This window comes from Juglans microcarpa x Juglans regia, chromosome 2D, assembly GCF_004785595.1.
Source record: "Juglans microcarpa x Juglans regia isolate MS1-56 chromosome 2D, Jm3101_v1.0, whole genome shotgun sequence".
In the NCBI taxonomy this organism is placed as follows: Eukaryota; Viridiplantae; Streptophyta; class Magnoliopsida; order Fagales; family Juglandaceae; genus Juglans; species Juglans microcarpa x Juglans regia.
In genome coordinates, this window is record NC_054596.1 from 41221997 (window position 1) to 41236249 (window position 14253).

At 34.8% G+C, this 14253-nt stretch overlaps 2 protein-coding genes across 3 annotated transcripts; one reads left to right on the forward strand and one right to left on the reverse strand.

The window, feature by feature from the left end:
- Positions 1 to 3375: 3375 nt before the first annotated feature.
- Positions 3376 to 5592, forward strand: LOC121248688 (WAT1-related protein At4g08300-like). 2 transcript variants are annotated; one of them, XM_041147227.1, is made up of 7 exons: positions 3377 to 3624; positions 3772 to 3834; positions 3946 to 4062; positions 4156 to 4387; positions 4738 to 4896; positions 4981 to 5132; positions 5238 to 5592. In XM_041147227.1, the coding sequence occupies exons 1-7, from the start codon at positions 3419 to 3421 to the stop codon at positions 5401 to 5403; spliced, it is 1095 nt and encodes a 364-aa protein (XP_041003161.1). In that variant the 5' UTR covers positions 3377 to 3418; the 3' UTR covers positions 5404 to 5592. The 2 variants fall into 2 exon arrangements, with proteins under 2 accessions (XP_041003162.1, XP_041003161.1); XM_041147228.1 differs by lacking the exon at positions 3946 to 4062 and having other exon boundaries at positions 3376 to 3624.
- Positions 5593 to 6243: 651 nt separating this feature from the next.
- Positions 6244 to 10679, reverse strand: LOC121248771 (CDT1-like protein a, chloroplastic). Its single transcript, XM_041147326.1, is given in 8 exon segments — positions 6244 to 6548; positions 6699 to 6789; positions 6865 to 7066; positions 7557 to 8438; positions 9495 to 9729; positions 10118 to 10237; positions 10343 to 10619; positions 10622 to 10679. Coding segments are annotated over 8 exon segments (1908 nt in total). The 5' UTR covers positions 10665 to 10679; the 3' UTR covers positions 6244 to 6490.
- Between the last annotated feature and the right edge of the window lie 3574 nt (positions 10680 to 14253).

Genomic DNA, 14253 nt, shown 5'->3' on the forward strand with positions numbered 1-14253 from the left:
AGCCACCCACAGGTACTTTTAGTGACCAAGATCCAACAGATCCACAGGGGAACATTCCAATTTCTGGCCAAAACCGTACTTCTAGTACTGTTACAGCCACCCCAGTTTAGGGTCGGGCCGCACAATCGGCCAGAGATGGTTGGACTAATTCAAGTGTTGCTGTTTCTTACTCTATATTTTGCAGATATAGATATTTTTTTTCTTGGTCGAAGTATTGGTTTGAGAAGCACATGAATCACGATCACCCCGGCCAGTAATTAGCTCCCAAAAATGGGTGTTGGGGAGTTCTAAATTCTAACGGTTGATCTCTTTGCCTCGTGATTCTTGGCCCCAGACCTCAGCCTTCCAATTTGGTGCTATTTGAATACTAAAATCAGATCAGGTTGTTTTAAATGAAATTTAAAAATTAAATAAAATATTATTTTTTTAATATTATTATTATTTTAAAATATAAAAAAGTTAAATTATTTATTATATTTTATATAAAAATTTAAAAAAATTATAATAATGAGATAAAACACTCTCACTATCTAAACGGTGCCTAATCTTTCTATCCAATGTACTGGTATTTTTGGAATCTTGTTTATTGAAGAAAATTCCAAAGTCAGATTCCTCTTCAAAACTGCAATAGGAGCCGCGTGTTGTTGATGGGGTAATCTTCTAAGGTTATTGGGCATCGATGCATCTAAGTTGATAAAGGAATTCATCTAATCCAATTGATCAGAACACTTAAAAGATGCCCAGTTTTATGGGCATGCTGCGCTTTTGCATGCAACACCATATCCCACCCCACAAAAATAAATAAATAAACAAACAAAGGTTCACAGAGTAGCCACGTAATATAATCAAAGAAATGGCCCAAAAAAATGCAATCAAGAACTGACAAGTGTGTATGCATTTTAGAATAATGCTACTCATCATCCTAATTTTTATGATTTTTTATCATCCTATAATGTGATATTAGGTGATTAAAAATTATTTATTATATTTCACTTATAAATCTATCATTTAATGTCACATCATAAGATAATGAAATGATGATGAGAATTGAGATACTGAATAGATTTTTTCTACGTTTTATACTTCGGCAAATGAAAGAAGATATTAAAGTCACAGTTTGTATATATATAATTTTTGTCCGACGGCATCGGATTTAGTTTCTACTTATATATTTTGCATCAAATAGTCTTATATATGTATTTTAAGAGAAAACCGTAAATATATTTTGATATTGATAAATAATTTCTATTAGAGAAATGCTACAAATATAAAATGATTACACAAAAGTAAATTTACAAACTGATATATATACCTTTATGTGATATATTAGATCTACTTTACAATAAAAATAACTTTATAATATAAAGTAGCACATTAAGTCATGTAACTTTTTGAGTTTGCTTTTATGTAATATTTTTGTGACTAAAATAGTTTTCTTAATTAAGAATAAACAAAATGTATTAATAACCCGACACTATTTTGAAGAATTTAGATTTAAAAATATCTGGAGAATTATGTATACATACGGATGAAGAGACTTGTAGAAGACAAAAGATCAGGCTAGGACTAGTATTGCTTGATCAAGATCTTGGATGGATGATAATGTAAAGGTCCATTTCTTTATAAGATGGGTTCAGATGCCAAGCCAAATGCATTACTACTTAACCTAGCTAGTTGATTGATTCTAAGGCCTCATGCACACTGTTTAACAAATTAATATGTCTTGGACACTCAAATTCGAAAAGTGGAAAGAAATAAGGTCGACGTAGTAATTAATTATAGACTTAATTTCTATGGTTTCAGTCCAGTACTGTGTATACGTAAATAGAAAAAAGCCGAAAGGTTAGCTAGCGTGACTGACTTTCTCATGTGGCCTTCAAAAGAGAAGATGATGATGATGATGATGAGAATGGTATATATATATATATATATATATATATATATATATATATATATATAATGATCAAGACATTCTCATATACCACAAATTAAAGAAAAAAGGCTGGTATCAATCCAGTACTCCTGTTCCAAAGCATGTACATGTAGGGGGAGGAAAGAACAAGCTACAGAAACGATATTCCGATGCTCATAAACATGTTGTTCTGTTCGAATTGGAACTATACGTACTTTTGTGCCTGGCTAGCTCAGCCACGAGGAAATTAATTAAAAGATGTTCCAAATAATTTGCTGAAACTCAAAATTACCAGATGCGCACCCCATTATATATATATATATATATATATATATATATATATTGCATATATAACGCGCGAGATCATGATCAAGCAAGTACTAAATTAATTAAGAATATTATTCGTTTAATTTGATTAATATGTTAAAACTGTTATTGGTGATGATAATGAAGTAGGTGATCATGACTAATCATCATCTGTATCCGAACATTGCAGTACTACTACTAATAGTAGTAGTAGAATTAATGCTAGCTAATGGGGATTATAAATGCTAGCTCCACTCAAAATGTTCAGTTTTCTGGGCATGCTGCCCTTTTGCAACCACAAACAAAGAACAAACATCAAAGTCGTCTAATCTAATCGAAGAAATATATATATATATGTAATATATTTATGTATGTATATATATATATGTATATTATATATATATACATATAATATATACCCTACATTAATCTATATATTAAAACATAACCTTGCTCTCATAAAATCACATCATCTACTATATATATCTCATCCACATGACAATGTGATTTAAAAGATAAATTTTAAAATTTAAATTTTAGAAATCAAATTATATCATGTGGATAACAAATTATGTCATGTAGATGGTGTGTGGTGTAGAGGCCTTAGAATGACAAAACTCATATCCCATTTTATTATTATTAAATGAAAATTATGTCTATAAGATAGTTTTAATTTACAGTTATAAATTTATGTGATTTAGTTATATACTACATATATATTGCTTGATTAATTATTTCAAGTCATGATTGATGAGAACACTGGCATTAGATTAGTCGCAGTACTTTAATTAGCCAAAATTTAACTAAAAAAATCACTTTTTTCTATTTTAATAATGCACTTTTTAGAAACACCATTTGTAATGACCCAGCCCAACCCTTTTATTTTCTTTGGAGAGTACGATGTAGGTGGTTTTCATGGGTTTTAGTTAAATTTTGACTAAAAAGAGCATTTGGATGACTATTGACAGGCATATATAAAACACTATTGTGATCTTTTCATTTCGTACTTGCCAGGTTTCTTCAATTCAGGTGTCAATTTATTTAGTTTTGGAACTTCTACAAGAACATGATTCCTTCAACTTGTGAGCATGATAAGTAAAGATCAACTCTTTAAGTCCACATCCATGGGCATAGATGCATTTTGTGCTTCCATTATAAACAGAGGGGGCGGAAAAGACAAGACATTCTCAAGAGCTAGCAATGGCACCAGCAGCAGACAAATTGAGGGTGAACTTCAGGAGATTTAAGCCACACCTTCTCATGGTTCTGGTACAGATTGGTTATACGTTTCTGTATCTCTTCACAGACGCTTGCTTCAACCATGGGATGGATCCTCATATATTTGTAACTTATCGACATATTTTGGGTGGTTTGGTGATGCTTCCTTTTGCATATTTTCTTGAAAGGTACGGTCTAATTTACGTCTAACATAAATGCAAATAAATTTTCCAACAGTTATTATCTCCAAGCTTGTAGCAGACCAATCGATATTGGAAATTATTCATTCCTTGAGGTTTTCAGTACCATTTGATTTTTCATTTTCTTTCCTGCAGGAAAGTAAGGCCAAAGCTGACATTAGCTTTGTTTTTGGAGATGTTTCTGCTTTCTCTACTAGGGTAGGTAAACAGAACATGCATGAGAGAAATTTTAGTGATTAGTACTTTTTGCTCAAATAAGAAGCACTTACAGTTTACTTCTTTTTTTATATATATATATATATAAAACAGGGTTAGCTTAACCTTAAACATGTACTTCGCAAGTTTGAAATACACATCTTCTACCTTTGTCACGTCCATAGTCAACACCATTCCATCCATGACTTTCGTAGTTGCAGTTGCATTCAGGTGGGGCTAAATAATACTTCATGAACATCTCTCTCTCTTCACTTGATGAATACTTGGGAGACATCATGAAAACCTTTTAGTGCTTTTGTGCAGGTTGGAGACTGTTGATATTAGGAACCCCCGTGGGATGGCAAAAGTCCTGGGAACCTCGATATCCTTGGCCGGGGTGTTGGTCGCCACTTTGTATAAAGGACCCGAAGTTCGAAGTTGGAAGAGTGCTCCTATCCACATAACCAGAACTAAATATGTCCATGAGAACTGGATTAAAGGACCAATACTAACTGTTGTAAGTTGCTTGACGTGGTCTTCATGGTTCATCATGCAGGTATATCCATAACTATTCAAAGCTTTCTGCTAAATGTTGCAAGTTCAGATTACATATGCTGCTATGCAACAGTTCATAGCAAGGGATAAAAACTCATTTACTTACAAGCAAATATATATAAAGAATAATCAAAATCTTTTATTTGTGAACTGCTATTTATGAAGAAGTGATGGATTTAGTGAGCCAGTTGCTATGCAAGTACTTGTATAGTTGTATGAGACTTACAAACTTTTTGGGTATTTAAATTTAGGGAGCAAGCTTTCTAAGACCCAGTACTTGAACCCAAGAAAAATAATCATAAAGATAATTTGACATGAAAGATGATGGTGTGATATATGTAAACCATGTAGGGAATCACATTGAAGAAGTATCCTGCGCAACTGTCACTAACTGCATGGATAAACTTCATCGGTGCAGCACAATCAGCTGTCTTCACTGTAATCATACTACACAAACCAGCAGCATGGTCCATTGCGTTTGACATAGATTTATGGTCCATCGTGTATGCTGTAAGTAGGAAATGAATGAATTTTGATATTAGTTGCAGTTGGTTCTAAATTATGTTTGTTTAAGTTTTGTATGATAAATGGCAGGGAGTTGTATGCGCAGGTCTAGCAACCGTCACTCAACTATGGTGCATAAAGCAAAAAGGACCAGTTTTTGTGACCATGTTTAATCCCCTTGGAACACTCTTTGTAGGGCTTCAAGAGTACTTTCTTCTTGGCAAAAGACTGCACGCGGGCAGGTATAATCATCAAATTGTCACGGATTGATGTCCACTTTCAGGAGCCGCACACACCCGCACACAAGGATTTAGATAGTCTCTGAATTCATTCTATGTCCCCTTCAGAATTCTGGGAGGATCCATTGTCATCCTTGGTCTATACGTTGTTTTATGGGGGAAAGAAGGTGATCAATATCACTTCAAGTCCCAAGAGAGAGCCTTTTCGACCGATGAAGAGCCAAAGGAGCCGCCCAAGATACAAAGCGAAACATCAGAAAGGGAAGTCCCCTGAAGGCTTGCTTCTCCTGGAAAAGATTACAATGCCTAAAGGGTCCTGCGGGAAGGGGAGAAAATATAACGATGCCTAAAGGGTCCGGAGGCATTCCAAGGTGGAAGATAACGTATCATCATGATGCACACTAGCGAAAGAGGATAGCAAGCTATGTCAAGTAGCAAGTGAGGCCTAATAAAAAAGGGTAGCGAAAAAGGTCGCAAGAAAGCTGTGTTTTTTTTTATAATAGTAGTAATAAATTCTACTAGTAAGTGTTGAATTTACAAGCTCTGTTTCCCTACTTCTGAATGACTCTAAAATATTAGAGTATCTAAAGCCATCACGTGGGAGATCTAAGACAGCATCCCAACTAATTCAGACTCTCGACAAGAAGTTTTGCATATCTGATAATTCAAGAAAATTCTGATAATTCATAAGTGCAACTCTGTTTTACGTGGGAGATCTTTTTTACATGATGCAACTCTGATAATTCAAGAAAAAAAACGATGACCTTAGAGATTATTTGCACTGATTTAAACCTTAAACCTAGAGGGTTCATATCTTCAAGCCTAAAGCCTTTACAACTTGATCCAACCCTAGGAGTTATAAATTTCCAAATTCAAACGGCCGCTACTGTCGCAGGCTTGATTGATGCACCTTACAGAGAACTTTTGCCATATATTAAATTAAAAAAAATTTATTCATCATCCTAACTTCCATCATCCTTCTATCATCCTATGATGTGGCATTAGATAATTGGAGATAATTATCTAATGCCACATCATAGGATGATAGGAGTTGAGATAATGAGTAACATTCCTCATTAAATTAAGACAAAGGGCCAACCCTACAAAAAGCAATCTTTTAATAATTTTGCCATCTAATTAATATATTTGACAAAAGCCTTCATCTTTTTTTTTTTTTTTTGGATGAGTACAAAAGCCTTCATCTTGACCCCGAGTCTTCCAAAAATCAATTCCCTTTAGAGCATCGGATAACATGGAAGAATTAGACTCAACGCATTTACAAATAGCCCCTCGTAACAACTCAAGACATCACTCAACATGCTTGTTACAGAAGTTTCCTAGAAAGAATGGCGTCTTCTTGGTCACTTTGATTCTTCAAGCCGTGCTCGTATTAATTCAGGACTTGATCCCTTGTTTATGCTGCAAAATAGAGATCGATTTGAAGATGTTACCTCCCTTGAAGAATAAATTGCGGTTTGTACAATAAATAATTTATTTGAATATCTATTTCTTATACTTTACAATTGCAATGTATTCCCACATTTACAACATTTATATTAAAAAGCTCACCAGAAAAGCAAATCCCCTCCAGATGCCAGTTTTTCTGAAATCCATTCAGGAACTAGTTCTAGCAAGAGGCTCAGCTTCTCTTCAACTTCTCCTGCCAACACAAATCAATAGGATTACCAAAAGCTACCAGAGAAAGGGAAATTATGTCTTATATACAAATGCTTACTTCTGTCGACAATATCACAATGGCTTGTGATTATCTTGTGTATAAGCTCCTCTTTTGTGATAACAGACTGCTTAGTGGACTGAAATAAGAAGTGAATCATGTTAAAAAGCTTAGGGAGGCTAGCAATCATTTTTCGCCTCCTCTTTGCATAGGAGATGGCTGGATTTTGTTCCTCCATTGTGATCCTCTCTTTCTCTCTTATCTGCACAAAATAAAAAAATAAAAAAAAACACAGCTACCTCTCAGTTCAAATCGCACAATCAGAACAATGAGAAGTTGATTGGGATCAATAAGTCCGTGCCTGACAGGATGTTAAGATATGAGTATCAATTCCATATTGCTAAACAATAGGGGTTTCGCATAAATACAAAGAGTGTGGCTGAATGCAGAAAAAGTTTAGATTTGAAATACCCTAACCCTATCCTTGAACAAAAGTCACTTTCCAATTGTCCACAACATTCTGGCTGACACACCTCGTTCTTTAACTAATTTAAATTAATCCATACTAATAGCAAGCAAACATAATGGCAATCTTATCAATTTCTATTGGAAGCAAAAAAGACACAAAATAGAAATTATATGTAGGTTAATAGCAGTTAAATAACAGTGATAGATTAAAACTAACCCAGACTGTAAAGTTAGAAGCATGCATGGTAAAAATGAAAATGTAGCAAATTTCCGAAAGGGCTTACTGATTGCAGAAGATTCTCAGGAAGAATATCAAAGATATCAGAATCAACAGAAACACCTCCCACATCATCTATTTTATCTTCAGAGTTCTCATTTTTTTCAGGAGTGTCAAATTTCAATGACCTGGAACGGGGCAGACGCCGAACTAACTTTTGTGGTGAGCCGGTACAGTCATCCTCTGGGCTCATATAACATCTCTTTGGTGGTTGCAATGTGGGTGTCACATTCATCAACCGGACCGGAGTATAAGCAAGTTTTGCAGGAGTTGAGTCTATGTTCGAAATTTCTGTAGGAGAACCATTTCCATTATTCATGGCATCTAACACTTTGCTTGGGGTTGCAGGGGATGGTGTGAAATGAGCAGAAGCAGCACAAAATGCTAAATTTTTTCCATTGCTGGCTCGGTCAATTGACAATTTTGCCGGGGATGGACCAGCACCAGCAGTTTCCTCTTTGGTGGAACTTCTGTAAGGGAGCAACTCTGGAACTGGTAGAACTGAAGGTTGGAAGGAAGCCTTCAATAAGTTTGGAGATGTGTTCTCTGCTTCATTGCATGTGACTTTCCGAGAAAAGCTCTTACGGAAAGATTGAGGGAGATGTGATGCCACTGCTGTTTGTTGTTTTCCAAGTTCTTCAACTGATGTATCCACAGACGATGCCAAGTTGGGAGTTTCTTTAATGTTTGAATTCACATCTTGCTCTACTCCTGAAATTTCATCACCACGAATACAGGTTTTTGATACTGCAGATTGCCGAGCTGTTAGTGCATCAATTGATGTCCTAACAGGAAATGATGAGGTGGGTACTTCTCTCATGTTTGAGTGAATTTCTGTCTTTGTACGATTGAATGGTTCTGGCAACATCTCCTCTGGAATTTCATCAACCTGGGTGCAGAAGAAAAGTCTTCCTGATTACATTGTATTCCAAAAGAACAATTCAATCTAAAACATTCTTAAAAATATAATAAAATACTTCACACATAAGGCATGTCAGAGAAAACTGACCACATTCTCATCCCAAAAACCTGCCGTTAGTTGCATTAACTAGTCTTGAATGTCGAAGTGACAGTCACATGAGGGTAAAACATCCACAATCAATTCCCATCGGGTAGGGTGCTAACATCACACCCATATAAGGGCCACCTCCGGTTGCCCCTCTACCCTTTTTATTTAGCCAAAAATTTAAAAACAAAAACGTCCATAATGAGGGAGACATCAGGAGTGCCTTCACTGTAAACTTCATTTTCAATCTTCATTCAATTGAAAATAAGAAATCAGAATAGCAAAAATAGATTTTTTTTTTTTTCAGAAGTAGCAAGCACATAACATATACCTGCTTTAAGTCCCATTCTCATTAGCTAGATCATAATGGGGTATCTTAAAACCCAAAAATGAAAATAGATTTTTTTTTTTTTTCAGAAGTAGCAAGCACATAACATATACCTGCTTTAAGTCCCATTCTCATTAGCTAGATCATAATGGGGGTATCTTAAAACCCAAAAATGAGATTCCTAGCAAGTAACATCTACCTGTTTTAAGTCCCATTCTCATTAAGTTGACATGGTGGCAGACAAAACGTTTAAATGAAATGTAAAAGTAAAGGGCTTCTAACTCATTTATAGATATGACTAGAGCAAACAATTTGAAGTACAATTATCCGACAGCAAGAATTTCTTGGGTAAGTGGTCATATATACCTATAGTTTTGTATATTACAGAAAATAATATTGCACTTCTCATTACATATCATGGCATCGTTTGCAGTTGATTAGGAAGACATGACAACCAGAGCATTAAAAGAAATATTATGCTTGCATATAAAAAAGCAGACGATTGAAAACTAATATCATACAAGATGTGATTGCAAATAAATTATGGCATTCAACTAAGCACAGATCCAGAGTAGCCCATATAATACAAGGAAAGCATACACCATGTATACCTCAGGATGGGATTTTGAAAAATCTGCCAGCCGTGCTCGGAAGACCTTCCTCAAATACATATTCTGGCTTTCAGATTTCAACTTCGCATTATCTTCTATTGCATTGATATTGATAGAAACATGAAGATCTGGCTTCATACAACTCGTCCGCTCATCAAACACAAGTACCCTCTTTATTTCAAATGCATCGCGTAATATAAACTTCAACTGAGCCAAGTGACTATATGAAAACCTCCTAAAAACATTTTAAAGAAAATGGATTCATTAAGCTTGAAAAGAAAAGGGCAATCAATGTAAGGGTCCATTTGACTACTTTTGGAAATCAAACGGTCCTTTAGATCTGAGAAGAAAACAAATGCGGAATTACTTAAGAAATTAGGATTCTTAATATTTTCGAACTTCTTTTCTACTTTCCCCCTTCATTCCTAGATCCAAGCATGGGCTACATGAATAAACTTACTGGAAAGACCAATCGGAGGTAAAACACAAGAATCTAGTATCTTATATACCTAAATTACATTTTTCTCAGAAACCAAACCAAAACCCCAGCAAGTTAGCAATGATATTATAAAAAATAAAGGGCAATTAAAAATACCTATAAACATACACATAAAATACAATACCTATCAGTTAAACACTCAATTTTCGGGCAAATATTCGTAAAGTTTGTCGCTGAACCCTTCAACCGCAACAATCGAATCGAACTATCCAAGCTATCGAAAAACTCGGCCAGATTCTCAAATCTGCCATAAGAGAGGAAAAACCAAAACTTTTTTACAAAGAGAAGCCAAATTAAATTACTCAAGACTCTAAGTCACATTAAATAAAATAATATTAAAATCTCTTACTTTTCCGGTAGCTTGAAGGGCCCTCCGGCAGGTTTCTTCGGCTTACGGGTTGGGCTTTCGGCTGGCCAGGATTCGATCTGCCTCCTGGCGGACTTTGGCCGGAGGCCAGATAGGTCGGGTCGATCCGTGTCGTGGAGGCTCTCGGCGACCCTCCGAACTTCATTTATCGAAAGCGCAACACCACGGTTCCGAGAGGAGCGGCGGGGGAGCTGAGTGGGTTTCTCTGGGGTTTTGGAGCTCAGTTGGTTAGTGTTGGGGGCTTTGAGTGAAGAAGGGGCTTCTTGGACTTGAAGGGAATTGAAGAAGCTCCCGAGGGGTTCATTTGGTATCAGAGAGAAAGAGAGAGAGACAGAAAGAAATGGAGATTTTGGGTGAGGATTTGCACAGAAGGAATGGAGCATACTAGGGTTTTTGCAGTTGAAAGATGTACGAACGATGCCCTCGTTGCTTGACACGTGGGTTCCCGCCAAAAAGACCCGTTTGTTCGCGCAGTTTTCTTGGGGTCTGTTTGGGAAGCCGGCTAGTGTAAACTAGTCTAATGTAAAATCAATTCTTCTACATTCTATTAATATTATTAAATAAATGTTATCTATAAAAATTTTAAATTTTAAATTTAAATTAAAAGGAAAATGTTGATAAAATGAAACTGTTTCTCAATATATATAATATTGTCTGTAAAATTACTCTGCGTATAACACTACTCTAAATAATAGTGAAAAGAAAAGCTATGTATATGTGTATAAAGTAAGAGGAAAAAAAAGTATTCATAACCGTATAATATATAATTTTTAGATATATGCTATTCATTGAATTTATAGTTTATTGTATCCATCAATTGTGGTATGTAATGACAATTTTACATGCATTCATTATAATTAGTTTCTAGTAAGAATTTCTAGAAAGCATGTCATATGGCTGGAAAATTTAGGTTTCAAGATTTCAATTTATTTAAGAGTTTTTAAAGCATCATTTGCAAAAAAAAAAAAAAATATATTGAAATGAGATACAACTGTTAATAAATAGAGAAATAATTTGTGTAAGTTTTAAATAAATAAGTCTCATGCAAGCTCTTGTAAAAAAGTGAACCCCACATAAAAAAATGATAAAAAAAAACTATTCTTATTAGTGGGACCAACTTTTTAACAAATGATTTGTATGAGACTTGTCTATTTGAAACTTGTATCTATCATTACTCTAATAAATAACTGCATTTTGCATTATTCCTTCAAAAATTTATAGTTTCGAGTGTTTTGTAGGGTTCATGAGTTTGAGTAGTTTTTTTATTGAGATTTGTAATCGTTAAGGCTAGTCAACTTTCTGCTTTTACAAAAACAATTTTTCTACTCATCTACCACACACTTGTTGTCGTGTATTTTTTTTCCTACTCATCTAAAATGCGCGTTTAGAAACAGACTCTGTTCCCAATCTCTGTTATCATTTCAAAGATTTCCCTCTCCCCCCGCGTTCTCTCCCCTCCAGTGTTCTCCCTTTAACCCGACTTTGCCCCTCTGCCTGCGTTCTACCCTCTGCCATTCTCAATCGCGACTTCTACGTCTGCCACTGTCAGAGGCCACTAAGGGAAATGGCCAACGGAAAGCAAGATGGATCAAGCAAATATCTTCGCCTTCTCTCTCTCTATTGCCGATGGAGGCTACCATTTTGTTTACCAGGTAAATCTCTTCATTTCTAACATGACTCATCTTGTGCATTTTTGTATTTATTGGATATGTGGTTGGGTGTAGTTGGTTGTCGATTTTGGGCATGGTTGCTGATTTTGGGCATTTTTATGTTCATATACCACACATTAGACAAAATAAAGAGTTTGTATGAAGCAATGAATATTAGATGAAGATAAGTTTGAAATGTAAATGCTTGGAAAAACAATATCACTATAGAATTGGTCTGCATTCAAACGTAAATGATTTCACAATTTTATCATGAAATTGATTTGTAATATAACCAACATTCACAAAGTTACAGGTTTTGTCCATTCTAGCAATGTGGTTTAGCTTCCGTGGAGCAAAAGAAGGTTGAGATTTTAGCCTTCAATAGTTATAAATTGAAAGCAAACTTCAAAAAATTCTTATGAGCTCCATATGACTTGAGCATTGTCTTAATGATGGTAAAGAACCACTTCAAAATAAAACATATTCTAGTAATTTTCCAAATACCAGGGAGATAGCGATTAAAAAAAATAAAACCACTTCTCTAACTAAGAGATCAGCATGTACCTTTCCCCTTGCTATCTGATATTCATTGTTGTTTAATCCCGTAATCGATGCTAAACTGTGACAATCACAATCGCAAACATAACTCGTGAGTCAGTACAAGAGTCTTAGTCACAATGCTTCTTAGGAGGTTTGAACTGGCAATTTATTAAAGGAATGAAATTCTCAATCCTAAAAACTAATTAAGATTATCATTCCATTACAAACCTTATTAATATGAATGTACCTAGAATATAAAAGAAAAATACAAGCAAGTTCAACATGACTTTTATGACAATGTGTTTAATTGATGCTAGAAACCAAAGTGAGAGAGAGTGGATTTGGAGGAGGGGGTGGTGGAGCTTGAATGCAAAAAATTATCATTCACCTGAATCTAGAAAGAAATTAGTGTCCCACCAATTCCACATACTACGTCTAACACCTATCATGTCAATCAGAAAATGTCACAAATTAAAAAACCTCAAGTTGCAGGGTTTTTTTACAAATTTTGTATTTTCAATATATTATATTTTCATGTGTGAAATCATTTATCTCTTTTTGTGTAAGAATTTTGTTTTTAAAACTTCGTTGAAATAGTGTGATGGGTGAAGAAGAAGATGAAAGGCCACACAAGCCTTTTACATTGATTTTACTAACCTAGGTATGATACACATTGGTCATTTAGAAATATCATTGTGTCCGATATTGCAGCATTTAATTAATGTATTGTTTATTTCTGTATTATAGGGATATTATGGTCCTGTAAATTCATATTACTCGTCGTTTATTATGCCTCCCAATACATATCTAGATCCATATCTACAGACTTGGAGTAGTCGGGTAAATGCCTTTTTGTTTTTTCTTTTAAAAAAATTGTACATACATTCAAGTTTTTCTAACACAGTGCCTAATTGCAGTATCCATCAATGCCATCCTTTGGACCAACTATGCCCTGTCATTGGCCAAATAATCTTGGGGAGTTGAGACAAGTTCAAGATACGATCCAGGTAAATGCCTTTTTTATGTTTTAAAAAAGTTTTTTTATACGTACATTTGAATTTTTCTAACACAGTACGTAATTGCAACATCTATCAATACCATCATTTAGACCAACTATGTCCTACCCTCCCTAGAGTAATTTGGAGGAGTTGAGACAAGTTCAAGATACAATCCAGGTAGTGTCCTTTTTATTTTTTAAAAAAGTCTTTCTAAAATAGTTTATAATTGCAGCAAATGGTTAATCAATTGTGTCATTTAGTGTTAAAATTGAAAAGAATGTTGGAGGTATGTCAGACACAACTGATCAAAGCTATCATATTACTAATAGTATTCCACTTTTAACTTGATAAGTTAACACCCAGTGTATATAATATAAATGTTAATCTCAACCATACATTTGCATTTTTAGAAATTTCATCCAATGTAAATAAAGAGACAGAGGCAGAAGAGACTAATGAAGTATCGGATAGTGATAAACGAGTTGATGAGCCAAATCTGGTATAGAATTTGCCACTGATAAAGAGCTTTTGGCTTATTACAAACGATATGTCAAGCAAGCAAGTTTTGGTGTTATCACAAAAAAGACAAAAAGAGAAGCAGATGGGAGTGCAAAGTATATGACAATTGGTTGTGCGCATGGCAGCAAGTATCATCCTAGCCACAGTAATTTATCGAGGACATGACCAACAATTAAAACAAATTGTA

Bases quoted from the DNA above. Each gene is read 5' to 3' on its own strand.
- LOC121248688 (XM_041147227.1), top strand. From the start codon at position 3,419: ATGGCACCAGCAGCAGACAAATTGAGGGTGAACTTCAGGAGATTTAAG. The intron at 4,897-4,980 runs GTAAGTAGGAAA...GATAAATGGCAG, and splicing joins TATGGTCCATCGTGTATGCT to GGAGTTGTATGCGCAGGTCT. The intron at 5,133-5,237 runs GTATAATCATCA...TGTCCCCTTCAG, and splicing joins AAAAGACTGCACGCGGGCAG to AATTCTGGGAGGATCCATTG.